The sequence below is a fragment of the Cydia strobilella genome, chromosome 1 (genome assembly GCF_947568885.1).
Source record: "Cydia strobilella chromosome 1, ilCydStro3.1, whole genome shotgun sequence".
NCBI classification, from domain to species: domain Eukaryota; kingdom Metazoa; phylum Arthropoda; class Insecta; order Lepidoptera; family Tortricidae; genus Cydia; species Cydia strobilella.
Window position 1 is genome coordinate 9,775,060 of NC_086041.1, and position 25,781 is coordinate 9,800,840.

Here is a 25,781-nt window from a genome sequence, read left to right on the forward strand (position 1 = left end):
TTTAATAAAGATTCGAAATTCAAATGCAGAACGGTTTTTGTTTTGTTTTAGGAGTTCCAAATTTAAATTTTAAAGGCCAGTGACAGAACTTATGAGCCGACTAGGTACATTTCCAAAGTTTCAAAAATATGTGTACGCTCTTAGACAATAAAGTCGTGTTCACATATTTTTGAGTCATTTGTCTGGATCTATATTTTTGCCTTCGACTATACATTGAATCTAGATATGTCAAGCAAGACTAACTAAATTAGAAAATACCTATAGGATAAGTGTGGTGAGCTGGTGTCAATAACTGGTCTAGAAAGTGTAAAAATGTGTCAATGTAAAAGTTATTAATAAAAAAATACATAATTAATAATTTATTTTCTGTTATTTCAATTTCACTGCTTGAGGAAATGCGACTTGTATCGTGTCGCGTCGCGCAGCCAGTGGCGGGTTTTCTCTACTTGGGCTGTTTTAATTAAATAAAGAATGAAGGGATTTCAATAATAAAACAAAGTTTGTCATTATTTCAACATATAGGTAGTTTATTTAAATTGAAAACATTTATTTCTTAAAGATACAAATGTGGATAACCTACTAATTGTGTAGATGGTCACAATACTCACAATATTAAAAGACTTAATCAATTATACACTTAGAATTAAATTACAATGACATCACAATAAATAGTCACAGGGTAAAAAAACATAATATACTTCAATATTTTCAATAATCATTTGTGTTTTTGCCTAATTCATCTAGTTAAGAAGGAATAGGCTATCCATTATTCAAATTTGTCATTGAAAACATGAACCCAGGATTCTATATAGTTACAACTAAAAATATCACAATGCAGGTGGTGAAAACATCAAATTATAGTTCGTTTATAAAATAGCTCAGTAGGAGTCTGGCGACATCAATGAGACTTAATGGCTTAGAAAATGCACACGAATTTGGATTATCAACATCAAATATGTGCAAACACGATGATGTTAGCTTCTTTATGTGAAGTGTACTTACTAATCACCATAATATATGCTATTTTCATAGAAATGTAGAGGGTTAGGCAGGGGTAAAATTATCTATTAGTATAAGTAGCATCACATCACAAATACTGAACGTAACGTTTTTAAGTACTGGGTCTTGCTTTACATCCTAATTAATTACCTTGGAATAATAAATGTGTAATAAACTCCATTAACGCGGACTTTTTCAGAATAGGGATTTTTACAACGAACTCTCCCACCAAAATTGCCAGTGTAATAAAGCATTGACACAGAGCAGGATTGAGAAAGAAATGTAGGTATAGTTGGTCAAACCAAATTGGCAGTAAATAAGAACAAAAAAAAACTATACTCATCCTGTTCTTTTGGGTGCTAGTACTAGTGTAAGACAAAGATAGTATGATTCTCTCTGTCTATGTTTGAAATGAGAGTCCTTTGACAAACTATAATAACTAATGTTATTTTTGTTAACACCACTGATATAAGTTATGGAGTCATACTTTGGAATGTCAAATTATTAAGCGAGGTTTAGACTAGCAAGAACTTGCATGCAATTTACGTTACATTGCCGACTACTAAGGTAAACTGCATTCAAAAGTTTGATCAGATACCGCAATGTAACGTAAATTGCATCCAAGTTCTTGCTAGTCTAAACCTCGCTTTACACATAAACCATTTTTTTTTTAATTTAATTGGTGTGCCTTTTAAGGCCTTTTTAACCTTTAGGTTATGCATACAGTTTCATAAAGATCAATTATCTAAGTAACTGAGATAAAATCTAATCTAAACCTAGTGATTCATTATCATAAAATAGGTCATGGCTTGGCCAAGTGATAATACCTCCTAAAACAGAAATTATCTAATAGATACTCATCCATTACGACGAAGGACGACCCTAGGGCGGTACGAGCGGCGCCGCCATGAAAGAGGAGCTGAAAAATCACGAATGGCGCCAGTTTTTGAGGTCTTGCTAGAGCTGCCCTTGATAACACATAAACCTTTTTTTAATTTAGTACCTATGGAGATTTTGAAAATCACCTTTAAAATATCAGCCTATTTTTAAAGATACGTGAAGTCCACGTAACATAAGGCCAAATGTCGCGCCTATAAGCATATTTTTATATGAGTAAACGGTTTTTTACGTTTATATGCTACATCCGCAATCTCATGTGGCAGCAAGTTTATCTTGTGGTGAGCTCATTCAGGTAGCCCGAAGCATTTTTACTAAACTGTGTAAATAATCTAAGCACTGCAGGCTTCGTTGCCCACGATGTACAAGTGATCCGAGGAGTCCACCTTCTTCCAACGCAGGGCCTTGGACTTGATGGTCACTGGTACCTGAAAAAAGGATGGGACATTTTAAATATTTGTTTTTATCGAAACTTCGCTACCCAGGTATAATACCTATGAGGTTTGAGAACAGTTTTTAAAATAATAACTCTTAAATTCCATGCGTCATTTAAGGATTTGTGTTTTTCTTTCATTTTCGTATCCACCAAAGTTTTTATTGCCTGTGCAGTCATTTAGCTTATTAGTGTAGGTAATTACGATAAAATATAACGATAAAAAAGTTAAAGCACGAAACTGAAGTACCTACCTACGTTACTGTTACCTATAGCAGAGTTATGCAATGAGTGATGCAATCCTTTCATGGTGTTCTTGTAATTCCGGGTTTCTACGTTAAATTAAAATAAAACATTACACAAATCTTAACCTAAACTAGAAACTCACAAAAACTATTCACAAAATTCGCCCCGCGCCCCTCCAGGCGCAAAGGAGCCCATCACGCTCGCCGCGTTGAACAGCGATGGACAACCTTTGCAAAAGGAACGACCCGGAGCGAGGGTCATGACCACTCTCCCGCAACCGTCTGCCCACTTCCCCAATAAGTCTTGGCCTCAGCACACCAACAGTCAGCCAGTGGTTTCCACGGCAAGAGGGACAAATAGATAGTGCGTCAACACCGCATACTTTTCCCGCTTCCGAGCCGCCGCTAGCTCAGCCGCTGCCCCCGCCGGACGCACGGCACGCATTCCGGGTTAATTTAATAAAAATCGTTCAGTGTAGTGAACACACCTTACGTTTGCTAGCAAAAGCAAGCTTATGGGTCAAAGGTTCAAACACATTTTAGAAAAAGGTTGCTACTGTGGACAGTACCTACAATAAAATTAACGACTCGGGTACATACAATACGTAGGTGGCTACATGCTACATATCACGTTTTTCTTAGTTGAGTCTCAACTCAAGTAGGTACTGATCAAATATATCTCCCCTGTAAGGATGCAGAATAAAAAAATACTTTTGATTCTCAACTTTTTTGGTGTCTACAGAAAGGACGCGAACGAGTTAAGCATACAATAAAATGTGTAAGTACCTATGCTAGAGTAGTTACTAGTTACACTCATGCAGATATTTCCCCAGATCAGTTGTTATTCTGCGGCCCCTCCGGGCGCGACTCGCGATCTAATCTTTTTTTTTAAAGGAGGCACTTGCCTCTGTCGACAGACTTAACTGTATATTTAGTCATAAAAGAGTAGTAGAGTTCAACGTAACAAGCTAGATCGATGAACCATTTACATTTCCAATCTGCTCAGCCGGACGTCATGAGTGGCAACGCGCCAATCTAGTGCCAGCTGTACGCAAAAAAAACACCGCAAATCGATGTACATTTTAGCCATTTGGCACACTAGAGGTCAAAACCCATTTTTTGACCCGCAGTTCCTAAAAAAAACCCGTTTTTTTTCAGAAACCTTATCAAATTTCAATATTTTGAATTCTTTTTAAAAAATAACTAAATGAAAATATTTTAAAAATTGCTTCCTTGGGGTTAAAATCAAGTATCATTTTTGATATATTGTACAAAAAAAATCAGCCATATCGTATCTGGCTGGAGGAGCCTAACCTTGTTATGTTTTGAAAATTATTTTTGTTCTAATAAAAAAAATGGCTGAAATGTAATGTAATGTGGTATATTTTTAGAATCGCCTCAAAAATTCCTTTCATATTATACCAACCACGATGGGTTTCTGAAAAAAAAAATGACAGCACTCCGTTTCTACGTGATTTTTTTTACGAACTGCTGGTCAAAAACTTTGTTTTGACCTAATAAATTACTTAAAACGGGTCACTCACGTATTATTAAGTTGAATAGCTCGACATGTTTCGATCCAATTTACGAGGATCGTCCTCACGGAGCTTGGATCGAAACACGTCGTCGACGAGTCTCACGGGAGTTTTAGTTTGTTTTGACCTCTAGTAGGCTAGTATGATTGTGCCAAATGGCTAAACTGTACATCGATTTGCGGTTTTTCTTTGAAATTGGGCTCGTACGGCTTCCACTAATCGCGCGACTTGGACCACACACGACACACCTCTCCGGAGTCACCTAGCTGATCTTAATCACGTCACGTTGCAACAATATTTTTCGGCAGGTGATGAACAAATAACATAACATTAGCACAAAAGTAGGTAACATACCTATCTACTTTGCTGTTGTTCTATTTTGTCATGCACATAGGACTAAAAATAGGGCCTTTGATTATCGATTGAACTATACAAGTACATCGATTGTACACTATAAACACCTATAACAGGTAGATAAGTAAGTTGACACCTAAGATTATGAGGAAAATTCTCGCAATAACAAAGCAATTCATAATATTTGTTATTTTATTAATATTGAAAACAAAAACACGAACAAAAAATACCTATTTAATATCTATACTTAGACCAATATGGAGATAAGAAAAAAATATTTGTTGATATCAGAAATTATATTGGGTGATGTGAGTGTATTGTATACCCCATAACCCCACCTAACTAATAGTAGCACGATGGACGGGTAATAATGCAGACCTTTTCCCACGGGCACAGCTGGATAAAAATAAATAAGTATGGAATTATATTATTATTATTAGTATGCGTAAATTGTACATAACCTCTGCGACCTTAAAACTCCACAGCTCTACACCGCTTAATCTCAATTTACTAACCCAAAGAAGGAATCACAGAGTTGTACCTGAGACCAGATGTAAATCAGCCTTTGCAAGGAGGCAATACGAGGTTCAATCTGCAGTCATATATAACATGATAAATAAGGAACTTAATATACACTCGCTAAATAACTATGAATGTAAAAAAGCAATAATTAAATGGTTAAGTGCTCTTGACTATAAAGCTACTGAAGATATAATTCGTAAATAAAAGCTTAAAATAAAACGACACACACACACACACACACACACACACACACACACACACACACACACGCGCGCGCGCGCATGCACTCACACGATGATAAAATAGATATGTAAGAATAATTTTAGCTATGTAAATATGTAAAATTAATAAATGTAAATGTAGTCGTTAATTTGGCAAACTAGTTAATTCATTATAAATTTATAATGTTAATGTTAACTTTATTTACTTCTCTTAGTATAGATTTAAAAAAAAAATGTAATTCTGGAAGAGCGAGGTCTCCTGATACAGGTACTTCATACCTAATAGGAGGACTCGACCACTATGTATTTACCAACTAAGATTGAAATGAAATAAATTATTATCTTATCTTATTATCTTATCTTATCTTATTCCTCCATTAACGATGTAAAGCCATATCTAGTTACGTACATATACTTATACTCTGTTTTAGGATCATTGCCAAGCAGTATAATGTACTTCAAAGCAATTTACATAGCTACCTAATCGTGATACGTATTTTACGGAATTTCTAGTCTCTAGTCACACTAAGGCTATTTTAAACCAAGGCCAAACATTAAAAGAGAGGTAAAGATCAACGTAGGTATGTTATCGTTATGAATATTGTGTAAAGGTAAACTGGCTTTAACTACAAACAATAAGGCATAATGAAGCAGAAATGAGGAAATTTGCATACGAAGATTTAGGTCTTTTAGTACAGGTCCTTCCCCCACATAATGAACTGATTAAGAGGTTAAAGAGGTGACTGGAAGCTGATGCGAAAAGAGGCGCGTGGTAATTTGATATGGAGATCTTGTTGAGAGGTCATCGGGCGTGGAAGTCTTAGGGTTGGGCAGGAGTTGAAGAAGTTCTATGTCTAAAGCATGAAGCTTTAATATTGTCTTCGGTTACCGCGATAGTTACTCATGAAATAAAACTATGAAAACGGATGATACGCGATATAATCCGTTTTCATAGTTTTATTTCATGAAGCTTTATTTAAAGTAAAGGGATATGTCCCCTCCTTGCATCGGTTTCCTCATTACTGATGAGGGTCGTGGCCACTTCTAGGGAACAGCTTCTCTACACACATTCACACATTTCCGTCAATAGAAAAAGGCGGCAAATTTGAAAAATTTGCAACCACTGAACTACAATGACGCTTATACTTAAAAATAGCTGAAGTGTGCAAAAGGGAAGCCGATCTTTATGAACATACCATGATTGAGTGCGAAAGAGGCACACTACAAATAAAAAAACGTGACCAGTTAAAAATTCAATTTTTTTAGATGTCACTATAGTGCGACGTAACATAGTTGAAATGAGGGCCCCACTTTCTTCGTCACTCTCACATTATTGACGTTAATGCTTAGACATGGAAACAATTTTGTATGGAAATTGTTTATTAAATTATTTTAAACCGGGTAGCTCGACATCCCTAACAACCATTTTCGGTCGCCGTTACGACACGGTGTAGAGACATCTTGCGTCGACACCGTCTTTTCCGGTCACAAAACGGTCGCAGTGTGGTCGCCGTTACGTCGTCGTTACCAAAATGGGGAAGGCTCGACACACATTTCAGTCACAAAGTGTCGTCGCCGTGTGCACACATTGTTACCAGTTTGCGACTAGTTATCTCAAAATCATTCGTTCATTTTGTTCGTTTCAAATGGGAACTGTCAGATGGAAATATACTTAAATAAAAATAAACAAGTGACAAACGCCATCGCTAAAAAGGATTTACAAGACGTAAGTATTTATTGTTTGCATTTATATTACATTATGGCTTTAAATACTATGGGAAATTAAACTGCTCGAGTGATTTGATTAACTAGGTGTAATTTTATCAACGCGCCACCTCATTATTTTAGTTTAGCCAGAAATGAAATTATTTACTTCTCAGTGCATGTGTTCATAACTACATTATTTGATGCAATTTTAGTGCTCCGATGCATATACTATACCTAAATAATAAAAAAAACGCTTTACATACTACTAAACTTGGTAGTTATGATGTAAAAATATGGTTTAAGGCTGAGAAAAATTCCAGTCACAAAGTAGTCGCAATGTTACGACTCTGTGTAGACATATGTCAAAAGTAGTAACAAAGTTACTGGATTTGCAAAATGGCTCCTTGTACTCATTTGTTTTCAGATCAGTGTTGCCAGAGCTTTTAGTACGATTTTACGTACTTTTTGAATAGCATACGTACTTAAAACGTACCTCGCCCAAAACCGTACTAAAATCGTACTTTTTGGCTAAACCTCACATTTTAGTACGATTTTACGTACTTTTCGTATGAGCGATTAAAAAAAAAAAAATATATATATATATAATATAATGGCGTAGAAATAATAGTGACAGACCAAAAAAGTACGATTTATTTGCGTAAAAATTTGCGACTTTTTTGTTTTGGTATTTCTGTGCCTTACTATTTTGCATATTAATACTGTTCCTTTTGCCCCGAGAAAAACAAACTAAACATAGTTTTTTGCCCAACGTGACCGCAAGTTATCTTTATTTTCAGATCTAACCAATTGCTACAGAATACAAATGACAAAGAAAAGAAGCAAGAAGGAAATAAAACAAACAAACATACAAATGATTCCTCGACGCAATCGGGTGATTCTTAAATTGTGTCCAGATTTTTTGTTTTTGTCATAAAAGTTTTTATAAGAGTTTTGAATGATTCACGGCTAGTTTCACTACCTATATAGACCGTGATTACCTTTTGTATTGTTTTTTGAGCTCCCGATATTTCGACGCAGTTACATGCATCTTATTCACGGGTGACTGAAGATAGCGGGTGGGTGTCAAAGTTGTGTAGACTGCGCTCTGTCTACCCTCATTATATCATATCGGGGATATCGGGAGCTCAAAAACATTACAAAAGGTAATCACGGTCTATATACCGGTCAATATAAGTCTAGTGAAAAGTCATTTTAGATCATTTAAAACTTTTTTTTTTCCATACAAAACATGGTACTATATTGGTGATTCTTGAATTGTGTCCAGAAGTTTTTTTGGCATAAAAGTTTATTTTTCACATATTGTTACATATAAAGTACATACAAAAAGTGAGCGTTCCGTGACATCTCTTGCATTTTTTAAATATGTACTCTTTATCTATGAGGATCTCACTAGAATACCTAATATAATTAAGTCGTTAATTTTTAATGATCCTGTATAATGATCTCAGCAATTCGAAAATGAAAATGAAAATTCGTTTTAGTAGTTTAAGTTTTAAATAAGTATTAAATAAGTACAAACGGATGGTTGTGATATAATATATAGACTGCGAGCCACGAACCGATTTTAATGACCTATAGCCTCCCGGGCGAAAACTCGTAAAGTGGAATACCTAATATAATTAAGTAGTCAATTTTTAATTATTATTTATAATGATCTCAGCAAGTCGTTTTAGTTTAGTAAGAGCCTGTTATCGATTTTAGTCGCAAAAATGTAAAATTGTTAGATTAAGTCGCAGAACTTGAACACCTTTTAATACGTACTGCAGCATAACGCTTTAGGAGAAACCTTTTTTCTTTACAAGTGAATTCTTTGATTTGCTTTGACAACTGCCAAAAGAATGAAAAAAAGATGAAGGTGTGAAAACTGTCAATGTGAGAAGGAATTAGATGTGATGGTGAAAAAGTAATTGATCTTTTCACAAAATAAAAGTAATTCTGCCATTTCTGCCCAACTATAACAAGTACCGGGTTTATCCAGGATCACGGAAGTTTTTTTAACGTGAATAGCCGACCCTTTAGAAATAAGGAGAACCGCTTTTTGTCGCGGGTAAGTCCGTTCCATACTCTATTTTATTATTTTATTGGTTTTCATTTCATCACTTTATTATAGCGTGGCCCTTCTCTTCGTCCGCAGTTTTTCATTTTATTTGGAGAACATATTGCTCCTACTTTTTCTGGACACGGATCACGGCGCACGCCATACCACAGTGTCCGGCATAGATCCCTGGTTGCGGCTCCGAAATCCGCCTGACCGGAACCGGTATAGGCCTGGGCCTGTTTCTCCAAGCAGCTCACTCTCTTCTCTCAAGGGAAGTGACCAACCTATTTCCTACCTACCAATTTTAGGCAATCTACTCAACGTCTTCCTTTTTATATCTTTTATACTTTAAACCACTGTTAAATATTTATTACTTGCAGCCTTCACTCCTGGCTGATCCCCACTGGTACCAGTAGGCTTTAGCCATTTTTTATTTAATAAGATTGATTTCCGTGGCATTTTTATAAAATTGATTTCCGTGGCATTTTATTTAATAAGGTTGATTTCCGTGGCTTGTAAATATCAATATATATATCTTGTGGCATTTATATTTTTTATTTATTCCCAAAATTGCTACAGTACTTAATAGAAATAACAAGTACTGGTTTCTATTAGCACGTCTTCTCATCTTGAAGTTTTACAGATCAATTTTTTGAAAACAGACTCTAAATTAGTAACTGATGGACGTTTAGCGCGCGTAAAGCACTGATTTTGTCGCTCATATTTATTTGTAAACTTCGTAAAGTTTGGACTGCTAAAAATAGTAATTTGTATTACACATATCCTGTACTCTACCTTTTACAGACTAAATTTTTATTATTATGACTTTGAAGTAGTGTAAGTTAGACGAAATCAATTTCTAGTATATTGTTCTGGAAATCATTTTAGATCATTTAAAGGTTTTTGTTTTCATACAAAACATGGTACTATATTGGTGATTCTTAAATTGTGTCCGGAAGTTTTTTTTATAAAAAAATTTATTTTTCACACATTGTTACATATAAAGTACCTACAAAAAGTGAGCGTTCCGTGACATTTCTTGCATTTTTTTAAATATGTTTTCTTTATCTATGAGGATCTCACTAGAATACCTAATATAATTAAGTCGTTAATTTTTAATTATCCTGTATAATGATTTCAGCAATTCGTTTTAGTAGTTTAAGTTTTAAATAAGTAATTAATAAGTACAAACGGATGGTTGTGATATAATATATAGACTGCGAGACACGAACCGATTTTAATGACCAATAGCCTCCCGGGCGAAAACTCGTAAAGTGGAAAACCCTGGTTTTTTTCTTGTTATTTTTTAATAGTTTAGTATGGTCAACCACTAAACAAATATTAAAATTTAAAATATTTTGAGCCTTGCCAAGATAAGGGTTAAAAAAGTATGCTTAGAGAATGTTAATAATTAATGTTTATTTATAGAAGCGTTGATAATATTGGAAAGAATACCATTTCGGTATTGCAATCCATATCAAAAACTTTGCATTTAATGTAGTCTGAATTATATTCTCTCAATTCTTCAGTTTCATAAATGAGCGCTGTGGCATATATGTTTATGTTTGATGATTTAAATGGCAACTCAAAAAAATTATATTTGTTTTTATATTCCCGCCGGAGACTTTTATTTTTCCTTCTACACAAGTAGCGTATTGCATTTCTGTTAAATTTTTGTCAGTAGTTAGAAACCACTTGTCCTTATTGTTTTTAGATATCGAGTAATTTTTACTAATTCTGACTGTCTTAAAAACTTTTTCACCAGTTTCCAGTAAAATCTCGTTTTTGAGGGCGGGATCTGATTTTTTGCAAGTAGTCTCTATATTCAATTTCGACAGTTCTTGTATGCGATTCGCTACTTGCGCCAATGGTTGGTCCCCTTTTCGTAACAGGTTTTTTATTAAAAAAGCATACCGCATACATACTGTAAAGCATACCTTCAAAAGGATAGGCGCTAAGAGAAGGTAGAGACCCGAACTTCATAACGTCAATCATTGACAACATGGCATAAAATCTTTTTCCCCTCACTAGCTCGGAAAGTTGTCGTTTATCCTTCAATACAAGCGGGGAAAAACGCGTTTTATCCACTAGTGGGGAAAGTAATTTGACCTTGGATGGAGCGTGTTTAAGTAGCTTGACAGATAACAAAACGTAAAACGCTCATGATAATGGTTCGTTCGATATTAATTATCATTAAATAAATGGTTTGAGAATCTAATAAAAATACCAAATTTAGCTTTATTTAATGATTTTAAGTCATAAACCTTAAAATTCCATAAGAAACGTTTGTTTTTTTATAATGATGTTAAATATAATTCTGAACGCACAAGTTGAGTCGATGCAATTTCAAAACGCATCGTTGACATTTCATACATCAGAAATGTCAACATTGTCAACAATTTTTTTACTTAAAACCTTTTCTCACCGACTCGCGTAAAAATACACAACTTCCAGAGTTTTCTGTTATAATATCGTAAAGAAATGAGTGATTCCAGTGATGAAGATGATCTAAACGCCTGTGGATGTTGCACTTTCCTCGCTATAGTGAGGTGAAAAGTTTTGTGTTACACACGGGCGCAAATGTATTTTACTTCTCGTGTGTTGAAACACTCGCTACGCTCAGGATTCTATTTTAGAACCACTCGCTTCGCTCGTGGTTCACCTATAGAATCCTGAGCGTAGCGAGTGTTTCAATTCTACACTCGCGGGTAAAATACAACTTTGCACCCTTGTATAACAAATAACTATTATACTAGACGCTCGATGCCCAAAAGGGACGGTAGTTCGGAAGGGACGACAAAAGGACGGTGTGGCATTAAAAAGGACGGACAATCGTCCTATTTGGGACGATCTGGCAACACTGCTATTAATGGACAGTTTGACAAACCTTGGTTTTCAAGAGGTATTTTATATTGTCATTTGCGGTCACAATGTTTCGAAACATTTCAGTAACCGTTACGACATATTGTGTAGAGATTTGGTCACAAACTGAACGCAAAGTGTACACAATGTGTCGACACCTTGTTACCGAAAAGTGTACACACGGCGACGACACTTAGTTACTGAAACAATTCTGGTCACATTGTGTGCACACGGCGACCACACTAAGTTACCAAAACTGAACACAGTCGCAAAGTGTAGTAACGGTTACGACACCGTTTCGACACATCTGACATTTTGTTACTACTTTGATGATTCTGCGACCGGAATGGTTATATGGGATGTTTCGGTTTAATTTACGAGGACCGTCTTCACGGAGCAACGACACGTGAAACCGTCCGTCCGTGAAGACGGTCCTCGTAAATTGGACCGAAACATGTCGAGCTATTCGACTTAATAATACGTGAGTGACCCGGTTTAAAATAATTTCATATGTTTGAGTCTCACGGGAGTTCTATAGTGGATATTGTTTAGATCCATTTTATTTTATTTCTACTCTTCCATATGTCGCACTGTACTAATATATTCCATGTTATCCTAATATCCCACATACATATGACTTATGGTCACCCTAATTAGAACGAGATACAGGGCTCTTGTTTGACATCTCATGTAGACACTTTTTGGTCAATGTACTCGATTCGGCTTCTTAACTCTAAATACATCCGTGGCACAGAATAAGTAGCAGATAATCAATATGATAGTGAGACGTGAGACCAATGAGTTGCGCATAGCTATGTTAAGCAGCAGTAGGTAGGTATTTAGGCATAATAGGCAAGGTTTAAATTGTGTTTAAAAACTTATTACCTACTTTAGGAAGTAGCAATGTTGTGTCTAAATTTCACCAAAATAAATGCAAAATTCAAAAATGTATTCTGTAAGTACCTAGAACGAGAACGAGGTCTCCAAACGGCCGTAGCACGGTCGCACATTTTTATCACCTGCCACCATGCCTGTCACGTTCTAACAAGTATGTAAGTGCGAAAGTACCGTGACAGGCGATAAAAATGGAACCATGCTGCCACCGGAGGGCTCTTTCACAAGTCAATGCACGTTATTGTATATACCCACCTAGTAGTCTCTCTATTATATACTTATGGCAATTCTATCCAATAACCCGTTACCTACTATCATTGCTCTTAAGTCTTGGCTGCGTTGGGTATATAATGCTGTCCACCTGATGCCCGATTTCAATAAATAATCTAATCGTATGACGATACATATGTTTATATTATTTAGTAATACCCGGAGTTTAAGCCGGTAAAGAAACAAACACACGGAAATAGGTATATATAAAATGACTTAAGCTGGTTTGTATTGTATCTCGAGCATGGATGTCATCACACAAACCGCACAAACGTGATAACTGATAACAGCATTAACAGCCATGACTAACTGCGGCCTTTAACTAACAAGGTCGCCTTAAAACAATATTCGAAACGAATGGAATGGCCATAATACCACCATAAAATATATCGGAGCGGAACATCCGATATATAATAAAAATGATTTACGAGAAATAAAGAGAATAGTAATGATGTTGAATTGAATATAATGAAGGTCGCAATAGGTAATAATAATAAGTACCTATTTATTGTTTGTTACTGAATTTAAAAAGGGAGTAGCGTCCGAAAATCATTTTCATCTTAGGAGCAATCATAACAAATCCTTAAGTTACGAACATTTATATTAGACTGATATGATATTGAATGAATGAATGAATTACTGATTAGAATTAATAGATCCCTTAATACAGTATACCCATACCTACTTTGAATTTAAAGAACTGTTTCTAAAGGAGGAAAGATATTGATAAGATGCTTATGCGGATATAAAATGCATTACCGACTGAAACGGGTATTCACTGTTATCTCTTATCGCGCCCTTTGGAACGGTAACTACATGGTACACGTGTCGTATGTGCTAAACTATACTACAAGATGGAAAGCGAAACAAATGCGACACTATAAACAGTTTTGTTAACGCCTGTGTGCGAGATGTGTGTTACTGTTACTTAACAATATTCTAATCTAAACTAAACCGATACTTCCGGCGAGATACTGTTTCTGACTCCGCCGTTATTTATTTTTATTTATATACCTATAATATATTTATTTAGGATAACAACATCCATACATTGCAATAATTAGATTATATCATTAAAAATATGATTAAACTATTAATAATAGCTAATTAATTTAAAGTTAAAACATTGTCAAATATTTGTCAAATCATAACATCACTAATAAGAATAAATTAAAAATGAAATGTTAATGTGTTATGAAATCGTTCTAGATGATCTTAAAATGGATACTGAATGTCACTGCATACCTACTATTTCCTGCCAAATTTAAATTACAGACTGGGATACGACAAAAGTGAAATACGAGTACGACAAGTTTCCAATTTTGTCGAGACGACCGAGACGTGTGACAGCGGAGTTGCCAAATCTCAGATTGGCATCGTATAGTTTTCGATACATGATTCAGAGGTGATGCTGATGCAATTGTATGAAGCGATTGAATCTTTATTCTTGATAGGTAGAATCCAAATTAAAGTAGATGTTCCCTAAATATTGATAGACCGCTTAAGTCATTTGTGCAGCTGTGCGAGTGTGGAAAACTAGGGCACCCGTTTCACAATGATTTCGTTTCTTTTATTGTATCGTCACTTGATCTGCTCGTGAGTCGAGGCATTGCACTAGTCTTGTGCACTATACATACGTCATGCGTGTCTCGTGATCTTCGTGTCTCTCAGGTTTCACGTTTTCACGAGCTCCAGAAGCGTCCGGAGTATTCGCTATCTTATTCATTCGTAAAAATTTGTCCCCATTTTCATATTGCCATAGCGATTTCAATATGAACAGAACAGTAACATTATCTCACAGAATAAGAGGATTGAACAAGATTGCGACAAAAATTATTAGGATTGAACGGTTCTTCTTTACAAATTCCTAGCTCAATGCACTGCGATCTAGAAGTGCTTGTTATGTCCAAATTTAAAATTTCATGCGCCCAGCTACATGTTATTTCAAACGAAATGAATAATAGTGTTTAGCGAAAAACAGATTCAATTCGCGCGGGGTCACTATTAAGGTGACATGGAAAATTTGGCATTAAGTAGGTACAGTAGGAGCGTCATTCACAGGTATAAATAAATAAAAAGATACAAAGATAGGGATAGGGTGACTGCTATAGTTATTGGCCCTTCCATAGTAATCTAATTGGCCATCCTATACTTATCTACTCCTCTCGTACAAACCCAAAGGAAAGCCTAAGCAAATTTGGCGTTATTGAAATAGTTTTTTTTTCGTACACACACATTCAATAGACAATTTGACATATCTACATAATTAATAGAGAACATAGTGAGAATAAAAGGTCACGAAATAGCCTCATCTCAGCATGTTGCTGGCGACTTCTAGCGGTGATCTTCCGATGATAATTTCCTCTATGAGCTTCCAGAATAGAGTGCCGTGTTGTCTCAGAATAAGGCATGCTGATACCATCACTGGTACCTATTTTTTATTTGTTGCGTTTTAAAATACAGCGTTGTAGATGAAATTTACATGCTTATTGATTGGTTGACTGTTGTCAGTAGGTATCTAGGTATTATTATTAAACAATGACGATTCCAGCTAGCGTGGCGCGTCGTTCACAGCGCGATGTAATTGTTTGCGCTCTTGCGCAGTGGCTGGTGGAAAATTTTCGGTTCAGTCTTTTTTACTTATAATTAGCTATACAAAAATGTTGGAAAAATAAAAACAATGTTTTTAATAATGTTTAAAGTTGTACCTATCTACCTACTTAGACATACCTTCAGCAACTTCAGCTAAATTAAAACAATATCGCGGGTTATTCTGACGGGTTGTTACTGTTAGTGTCACCTGATCTCTGTAATATACTAATATATTATCCCAACAAAAATATTGATGTGAAATGGAAGCCAAGTTCAATATAATAAAGAATATGTGTCGTTGTTGACTCGCCGATAAAATAATGAGATCTATATGGGTGCCTAATTCTGTGCTGTGTAGAAAATCCTGAAATTATAAAGGATTTGACTTGGTAAGTTTTACCAACAAACCAAATTTTAGAAAAGTAACATAAACAAATATAAGACGAGAAGTTTCCAACATAAAAGTGAAAATCCCATAGATTTTTTCCATCAAATTATAAATAATTTTCAGTTTTCAGACTTTTTCCTCTACATTCACCTAATTGTCTACCTTGATGCCAAATTTAAAGTTTCTGGTCATCTGGAAGTAGGTTAGGTTTTTGATAAGTCAGCCAGTTAATTTATCAATAACTGTTTGAGCTACATTTATGAAATTTTGTATTCTAAATACACAAGCTAATGGGGTTAAATAAAGGTGCCAAATTTCATGTGTGTAGGTTAAATTGGTTTCAAGTTGTGAAGGGGTCAAAGGTAGCTCGAAATGGTTCGTGTAATATTACACACGGTTGCTGCGTCACCAGTTCCTTTTTCTTTGAACTTGGCTAGACACGCTGCCGTGTCTAGATCAACATAGTGAAGTCCCACAACGCGTATATAATACAGATACAATAGGAAACCAAGCCAAGGACGTTAACATAAATCCACAAAGTATGTGAAGCCTGTTTAAGTGTTTAGTTTAACGCCATTTCTTGGTCTAATGTCATTGCGTCTCACTTTCTCATTAAGCATAATGTGAGCCGCAAATACACATTGGACCAAGATATTGGACAGGTGGTATACCAACCTACTCCATCGTAAAATGTAACCATGATTGAAATTGCTTAGATAACGCCATCGTCAATCTAATAAAAATGTAAGTACCTGCTCAAACGACATCAATAAAATAAGTAGGAAGTAAAGTTTAAATAGCTACCTAAAGCTGTTCATGATTAAGTAAGTGTTGATGATGAGTGGGCTATTATGTAGAGTAGGTAAGACGTAATTGAAATTTCATGACACATTTCGTTGTAAACGGGAATAAGTAAATGCATACGACATTTTAGTTTGTTTATCATATCCAGGGACCGGCCCGCTATCCCTTATCGGGGTTTTATAAGGGTATTGCATAAGGCTTAACTCACCATACCCTTTGCCAGACGAAACCCTTTGTTTTGCTTTTAAAAACCCTTATATAAAGCTACCACATTTGAGTAATCGGTAGCCCAAATACCCTTACAAAACCCTTATCATCCGCTCACCAACACCTTGCATATTCCTTATAAGGGTTAGCCTTATAAAGGGCTTCCCTTTTAGCATATGAGCGTGCTAATTTAAGTCGTCTACCTTGTTCATAAAGCACACATTACTTCGAATCCGAGCGATCGTCGGCGGCGACGGCGGCGTTCTTTGACTAGGCACGTATTTTCTTTCCTTTTCATACACTACCGTAGATATATACTAATCCTGCCTCTTTCACGCAAAGGGAAACTTTTATAAAAAGCGCTTAAAGATAAGGGTAACCCTTATTAAGAGCTAGCCTTATTTTTGGTTAGTTTTTCGGTAAGGGTTAGTCAAAGGTAAGGGTATGAATGGGCTTGCAGTTCAAAAGGGAAAGTCTTTCAATGTGTTAGCCGTGTTTAAGTGTCGCCCATTGAAAGGGTTTTATCGCGGAAAGGGTTGTCCGGTCCCTGATCATATCTATTTCGAAAGTTTCTTAGAATTTATGTCATATCTTTAGAATATTGAAACAATTATATAGACTTTTAACGTGTTGTTTTATCCAAGCTGACTGACCCTGACCTATAAAGTTAATAAAGAAAGCATAATTTAGCAGGTTTAAAATGAAGACATCCAGATCTACGCATACATTTTAGGTGGAAGATACGCGAACACGAGACGCTAAATGCACATGAGGACGAAGACCAGCGGCGACCAGTTGCCGCGGTGGAAGACTAGCGACGAGGCACCGCGCATCACACAGAGGATCATGAACATACTAAAAGGCGGCATCGTCATTTATCGGTCCTGCCAACATTACCATAACCGGAATGACACATGACTACGAAGCGTCGTCCATCTTGTAGATCGGTTTTTTGGGCGTTGTACGCGCCACGTACTTACTATCCACAACTAAACTCATATTTTGTGATTCCCTAATAAATCTTTGTTATAATGGTGCTCTGGTGTTTTGACTCTTACAATACCTTCTTGACGAGCTTTCCGTCGTCCCCGATGAGGAACTCCTCGAGCCCGAAGACCAGCGGCGACAAGTTGCCGAGGTGGAAGATCCGCGAGGAGGTGCCGCGCGTCACTCGGAACTCGATCGTCTTCGCCATCAGCACGTTCGTGATCATGTACACCGAATTCTTGCCCTTCAGATCTGTGCGCAACCGAATTATTGTTATTATGTGACGATAAAAGGATAATATTAGCCTCTAAGGCCCAAGGCTCTACCTATAGTACTATTTCAGTTTGATGAAATTTAAATCATATTCAATTGGAACAGAGTAGCTTTTAGAGTTTTGAATGATTCACGGTTAGTTTCACTAGACTTATATTGACCGGGATATAGACCGTGATTACCTTTTGTATCCTGTGATTTGTTTGTGTAAAAAACCAGTGATATCCGAATCAAACACGCGTAGTGACACCGTGAGTGTAGTGTGTTTGGACAGACCAACGAGTGTGAACGCGACCGGACCAACAAGTGTGAATGCGACCGTTGGTAACGTTGAAAGTGAACGCAGCCGACGCGCAAGAATGAGGGTAGACAGAGCGCTGTCTACACAACTTTGACACCCACCCGCTATCTTCAGTCACCCGTGAACATGATGCATGTAACTGCGTCGAAATATCGGGAGCTCACAAATAATACAAAAGGTAATCACGGTCTATATCCCGGTCAATATAAGTCTAGAGTAGCTTTTGCTTTGTTTCGTTCAACTTTCAACCAACGCAAAATTAACTCTATATCCAACACTTTAGGTTCAAATTTCAGTGGCAAATTTATAGGGGGCAGGTTTAGATAACTTATTCATTAATTTATTTAGTAACTTTAGTATTTATAATAAACATAAGGTTTAGTGATGACAGTGATGACTGATGTCATCAACTAACCAAATTTTGTTTATCTCGTTAATCACTTCATATATTTCCTAGATTAATAGATTGTATTTGCTTGACAAGATTTTGTGGCAGTCAACAATCCATACTAATATTATGAATGCGAAAGTCTGTCTGTCTTTCTGTCTGTGTGTTCCCTCTTCACGCTTAAACCGCTGAATTGATTTAGATGAAATTTGGCATAGATAGGTTGAGTCCCTGAGAAGGACATAGGATAGTTATAATCCCGAAAATCATCCCTTAAGAAAGTAAAAAAGCGGGGTGGAATTGAGATAATTAATGAAGTGCCTGCTAATTTGTGTGCATAATATGCTCAAATTTAATTATTGCTATGAGAATTTTTCCAGGCGCTATACTTACTTTAGCTGCTGTTACTAAGTCCTTGCAGACGAAGTTGCGGGCAATAGCTTGTGTCAAACTCAACTGGAACAATCACATCAACAAACGTATAGACAAGGCGGGAGTTGTCTTCTGGCAATGCAGAAGGATGATTGGTAAGAGGTGGGGACTCAACCCAAAAATTACTCTCTGGCTCTATAAGACAATAATCCGCCCCTTACTCTGTTACGGTGCTCTGGTTTGGTGGCCAAGAACAAACCTAGGCAACGTACGAGACAAGCTACAAAGACTCCAAAGGCTCGCATGCGCGGCCACCACTGGCTGTACGAGATCCACACCGACTGCAGCCATGGAGGTCATGTTAAGCCTTCCACCGCTGCACCTACACATACAACAAGAGGCCAGTCTCTCAGCGGCAAGGCTGCGAGCCCTTAATATATGGTCCAACATCATAGGAGCTCTTCACACAACTTGCCTGGCTAAGGTATATGACGAATTTCCAGTGCTCAATTCGGGCACGGATCGGATTCATAAACAAGCTATCTTCGACAAAAGGTACAAAATACAGTTATACGAGGACGACAATTACGAAGGACTCAATCCTCGGGAGCTCAGAATCTTCACTGATGGGTCCAAAACAGACAGCGGATCGGGCTCTGGAACCTTCTCAGAAGACCTGAACATGTCAATTACCACTCCGCTAGGAGCCCATAACTCGGTATTCCAGGCTGAGTGCATGGGCATCATAAACGCGGCGGCTGCCATCACTGCAAGGAAGGTAGTAGGATCCTCCATCCGCATACTCTCCGACAGTAGAGCAGTCTTGATGGCTCTAAAAAGCCATATAGTCACATCCAAACTTATACACGAATGCCACGAACGACAAATGGAGGTATGTCATAACAATAAGATCACCCTACAATGGATCAAAGGACACAGCGGATCCCGGGGTAACGATGCTGCGGACGAGCTTGCCAGGCAAGGATCGAGTGCGGGAGCGATTGGCCCAGAACCGATCCTCCCGATACCGTTTAGCAAGGTACGCTCAATGCTGCTGGCACGTACAGGAAAACTACACACAGAACATTGGCTAAACCAGACTGGATGCAGACAGGCCAAACAAGCCATGCCTGGCATCAGCGGAAAGCTCACAAGGGTGCTCCTTCAATTAGGAAAGACCCGACTGAGCATGGTGACCAGTGTCATAACAGGTCATGGACTATTTAACAAACATCTTTTTATAACAGGTGTCACAGACAGTCCCCTATGCAGAGGATGCATGGAGACAGAAGAAACAGCCTCTCACGTGGTGCTGGAGTGCAGCGGAGTGGCCCCATACAGGGCAAAACATCTCGGATCCCCGAGAGACCTCCCCGAGGTCCTACTCAACATCAAAGGTTTGATAGGTTTCCTCGAGGAGCTGGGCTGGCAGGACTAGCCCACCCCCATGTCACGCAAAATAGGCGCCAGTCGTCGAGTTGCGGAAAATCGCCCGAACTACAATACAATACAATAGCTTGTGGCAATATAAGATAAATAATGCCATTTGGCACTAAGTCTGCCTGCTGTTTGTTTAATTTATTGTCAATGTTAAGATAAAGGAGCGCCATTTTAACTTCAATCCCATTTTAATTGGTCTCACGTTTATAATTATTTTGGAGTAGGGCCAATAATTGGTATTTTCCTTGGCAGAGTACATATATTATTTGTATGTAGCACCCTTAACATACCTTTTTACATCATTGAGTCAAGATAACTCAAGAATTCATCCGTGTGTATCAACTGTATGAAGCCAGGCGCGATATCCAACTATTCAAAACTTAGTTAGTTATAAAATCATCTTGCTTTTATAACAAACGTTATAATTATAACCAAAGTCAGTTATCAAAAGTGGGAAAAATATCTGGGAACATTCTTGTAGTAATCTTGCATATTGCAACATGTAACGAAAACTGGATTAATGTCCCTACATACGGATGTTGTAAGTGTTGTTACCTTTGTTATTGACATCAAGATAGATGTTGTTCACAAGGTGCTTGTCCTTAGGGACACTGGAGCGTACAAAGTTGACCATGATCACTCGCACTTTGTTCTTGATGGTTTCATCTTGCAGTGTGATCTACAAATGAAAAATGTGTCAGATAAGGTTGCAACAACCACGACAGACTACCCATTTCCGTTTGTTTTCATTTTTATTCAATTTTACGGGTATTAAAATGGACTGCAACCTACCGGAGCAGACAGTCGTCACCGTCGGTTGAAACTGTCAACACTAGTAAATTGCTGTGGAGAATGTGTTCTATCCTATTATTTGAAGTTAGAATAAAATCAAGTGCTAAATTATAAAGTTGTTTTGTGTTTATCCCTCTGGCGGTTTCAACTTTCAGAAGTGGGATGAATATGCTCACAAAAACAAAGCGATGGAGTCCGTTAATGAAGCGAAGATAAGGTTAAATTATTTACGGGAATTAATTTTTGATGTCCTGAATACGCAGAAGACTTCTAGCAACTTTACAAAGTCTGACAAATTTTAAGTCAAGCCAAGTTTGAAGTGCCATGCATAAGTTTTTTTTTAAATTTTGACTATGACTAGTGGCCGTAGATATAAGTAAAAAAAATCAATAGCAGATGTAGTCAAATATTTCCCAAAAGACATTTATGAACAGTAAGAAATTTGCAGAATCAAACTCAAATCAGGTTAAACAACTGATACATGGAACTGGTAAGCACTTAAGTAATTGTTTACTGGGGTTGGATCTTAAAATAAGTCGCCTTGTTTGAGGATAACTGATGCTGTGGGGGGCGTTTTTTGGGTTGTTTTTAAATGATTTAAAGCAATTTTAGCCGCCGGAAATAAGTTTTTATTTTTTTCATGTTATTGAATATTACGTGAAACAAAACGCACGGCGGCCTTATTTTTTTGATTTCATTGAATATTTTGTGGCTACTTTTGTACACCATACATACCAAAAATCAAATCGGAGACTTCACTATCCTCAGCCGAGCATATTTTCTGTTTTAAAGTTCAAATTTGTCACGGAACCGAATTTGTCAACCCCGACCCCACATGGTCTTTGTGGTCCCTACCCCTAGAGTGTATACAGGGTGACCTTAGCCATTGGACAAACCCTGAAATCCCACGTAGGGTTACTTCTCAGGAATGCTCTAACGTTAATATTTTTTTAATTAGACCAAAAGATAAAAATAATAATTTTCAAACAAAAATTAATTCCAATGATCGACAACAAAAAGAAACATGCTGTATTAATCATTGGCAGTGTTTTTGACAACTTGTTCAAAAATGTGCCGCAATGATGACATTTATGACACAGCAGGAGCTATTAACACATACAGGCTGCTCCAAAGTAAAAAATCGTAATTTGTTAATTTCTTTGTAACCGCTACACCGGTTGTTATGATATACTGATTCTAAATACCCTAATACATATGTATAGGTATTTCAGCTTTGTCCAATGGCTAAGGACACCCATAAAAGCCCGGAGGCGCGGAGGGAGGGCAGCCCTCGCCCGCCGTAAGAAACTGCAGGCACCGAGTGAGCCGGAGCGACGGCGGCTGGGGTTGCCAAAGGCGACCAAAAAGTTGGAGCTGCGGAGGCGAGCGTTGGTGCCGCATTTTCTTACGCCAGGGCCGAAGCCACCACGGAGTCCACCTCATTCTTCCCCCTCTCTGCATCACAATCTTTGGCACTGTTATAAGATTAAATTATAACTATGAATAATTCAGAAACCAAGCGTCTCTGCGGGGGGAAAGTTAGAGGGGGAGTTCGTTCCCCCCCCCCCTCCCCCATCCGCCCCACACCACTCCCGCCATTCTATTAAGGCGACTTATTTTAAGATTTTTACCGTTTACTGAAACTTAGTGACTGATAATAGTGATAATCCTTTAATTTTGCATCTTGCGCAATCCACATTATATAGCTCAGTATCACAGCTAGCAGCAAACTACCTTCCACACTTTATTTTAAAGACATAGGTATGAACATAAAATTCTGATCAAGTCATAATCTCATAATTAATTATTTCTCTGATATTATAATATGCAAAAAAAAAGACAATTGCTAAAGCATTGTGAATGTAATTTCTTCTAAATTTGTTTATTAAATTTCATAAATTCAAAGGCTATGTGACAATAAAACAATGTCTGCTCAGGATAATTTAAATAGTAAATAAATCATGTCAGGTTCACATGAATAATTAAATCATTAGTCAAGAATAAGTAAACAATAATTTTGAACTTGTTAACCCTAGGTGTATGACAAATAAGGAGTACTAAGTTGAGGTACAGTTTTTTCATGTTAACAATGTTTTATTTTATCAAGGTATAGTAACTTTATGAAATTAAACTGTCTACGATTAATTATAGCTGGTCAAGCAAATCTTGTCAGTACAAAAAGGCGGCAAATTTAAAAAATGTAGGCGCGAAGGGATATCGTCCCATAGAAAATTTGAATTTCGCGCCTTTTTCTACTGACAAGATTTGCTTGACCAGCTATATTTAAAAAAAGAACAACAGAAAATGTTGAATAGCATTTTGCGTACTAAAAAAGGTCTCCAGGGCAACACTGAATTTAAGCATGGATCCAAGGGACAGGTCAAGGTCAAAGGTACATAGGATAGGCTAAAAGCAATTTCAGCATATGCTTAAATATTACGTTTACAGCTCACCTTCACGCTTTCATGCGGAAATTTAAAGTCCTCCTCTTGAAAATCGCCTTGTTCCAGCCATTTCACATAATCGCTATTGGATTTTGCCTTATTAAGATTCTGGCTCAATTCTCCAAGCGGCGTGAACATTTTACCGTTAGTTTCTTTTTCGTTAGGAACGAATAGAGAGGTGCATTTGTAGAGGTCCGTTTCCGTGATGTGCGGAACACAAACCAATTGGCTGCTACCGATTTCTGTTTCAATTTCGTCTCTAATAAATGGCCACGCATCTTCCAGCTTTAGTGACTTCAAGTCATCGAGACTCACATCCTTTCGAATCTCGTGTGAGTACAACGATTTCACTACAACTTTCAATTTCTTCGGCATTTTGTTTGAAATAAATTCACCCCGTTATTTAAATTAAACCAGCGTGCACTATCCGCGACTGTCACAGCTCTACTAACTTTTTTTAATAGTTACGTCAGTACAGTACGTCACCGTTCCGTTTCACAGACAAGGCACCGACGCGCGACTTATTCATCCATCAGCCGGTTTGAGGGTTATCACACATGGGGCACGGTGTTTAATCACCTTTTAATCTGCTCTGCTCGTTTGCTTCCTATATATCTCCAAAAAAAAAACCAGAATGGGTATTATATGTACAGTGCTGTACAGTGGCACTTCGATGTGGGACAAAAAATATAATACTGTGGGACCAACCCGGAAATCGCGAAAAAATATTTGGCTGTTTCATACATTTTGACTGGTCCATTTTGGTTAAAAAAAATCGCGATTTCATGATTGGTGAGTTTTTAGCGTTTTTAGGTAGGTATACAATACAATACTCTTTATTGCACACCTCAATAAAAGAAAACAATACAAAAAAAACAGAAACACAAGCAGAGGTAAACAACAGGCGGTCTTATCGCTAAAAAGCGATCTCTTGAATGTTGTGCACAAGATGTTGCTCTGTTTTATTCACCTACCCGAAAAAAGGTATAATATATATAATATGTAGTGCGGTATTTAATATTAGGAGGCAAACGAGCCGACAAATCGCCCGATGGTAAGCGATTGCCGTCGCCCATGGAGACCCGCAACACCAGAGGGGTTGTAAGTGCGTTGCCGGCTTTTGAGATGGAAGTAAGCATTTTTTAGAAGGTCGTATCGGTCCAGAAGTACTGTAAATTAGCTTCCAACTTGAATACAATGCAGTTCGATATCCACCACGGAGACATGCAGCAAGTAAACACTTGAGGCAACCCAGTGACATCACGTCGCGATCACGCCGTTACCACGCAACGCGCAACTGACTGCGCCCGCGCCAATTTTTTGCGGGAATCTGATCGTGTTCAACGGCTCTTCGCACCTACCGAGTGGCGTAACTTGTGAATCATTTAGTTTAGTGCCACGCCGCTAGCGAAAGAAGGGAGTTTCTCAAGTTCATTATTTGTTATAAATGACACTTCCAAAATGTCGCAAGATAGATTATAAATACTCGAAAAATACCAAATCATACTATGAATGAATCGAATGATGTAGCCCATTTACCTATGGTGGATTCTGATTAGTTGATTACCTAAGTATTTATAATAATAACAATCATACAACTCTTTTAACAGTGATGATGCCTTAATGTAATGATAATGATAGGGGATAAAATATTAAAACAATAAGAAATGACGTTAAAAACTTTATAAGCATTAACAATCAAATATAAATATACATCCGTATAGCTTTAAGAAAAGAAATAGTGGACATGTAAGTTTGTAAATGCATAATATATGAGAGCTTTGATCAAATACTG

The 25,781-nt window shown here is 37.2% G+C and overlaps 1 protein-coding gene and 1 long non-coding RNA gene across 3 annotated transcripts in view; both read right to left on the reverse strand.

Moving 5' to 3' along the window:
* Positions 1–25,781, reverse strand: part of LOC134741220 (uncharacterized) — a 257,435-nt gene that overhangs the window by 193,984 nt on the left and 37,670 nt on the right. The window lies entirely within an intron of this gene.
* Positions 1,634–24,450, reverse strand: LOC134741112 (uncharacterized). Its single transcript, XM_063673884.1, has 4 exons — positions 23,996–24,450; positions 21,306–21,429; positions 18,053–18,228; positions 1,634–2,324 (listed from the first exon to the last, which is right to left on the reverse strand). Exons 1-4 carry the CDS (start codon positions 24,359–24,361, stop codon positions 2,229–2,231), a joined length of 762 nt encoding a protein of 253 aa, XP_063529954.1. The 5' UTR covers positions 24,362–24,450; the 3' UTR covers positions 1,634–2,228.

What these genes read in the sequence shown, in the direction of transcription:
- LOC134741112 (XM_063673884.1), bottom strand. Translation starts at nt 24,361, where the DNA reads ATGCCGAAGAAATTGAAAGTTGTAGTGAAATCGTTGTACTCACACGAG. An exon ending in TTCCGCATGAAAGCGTGAAG is followed by an intron (nt 21,430 to 23,995) that starts GTGAGCTGTAAA and finishes TTTCATTTGTAG; the next exon opens with ATCACACTGCAAGATGAAAC. An exon ending in ACGGAAAGCTCGTCAAGAAG is followed by an intron (nt 2,325 to 18,052) that starts GTATTGTAAGAG and finishes TCCTTTTTTCAG; the next exon opens with GTACCAGTGACCATCAAGTC.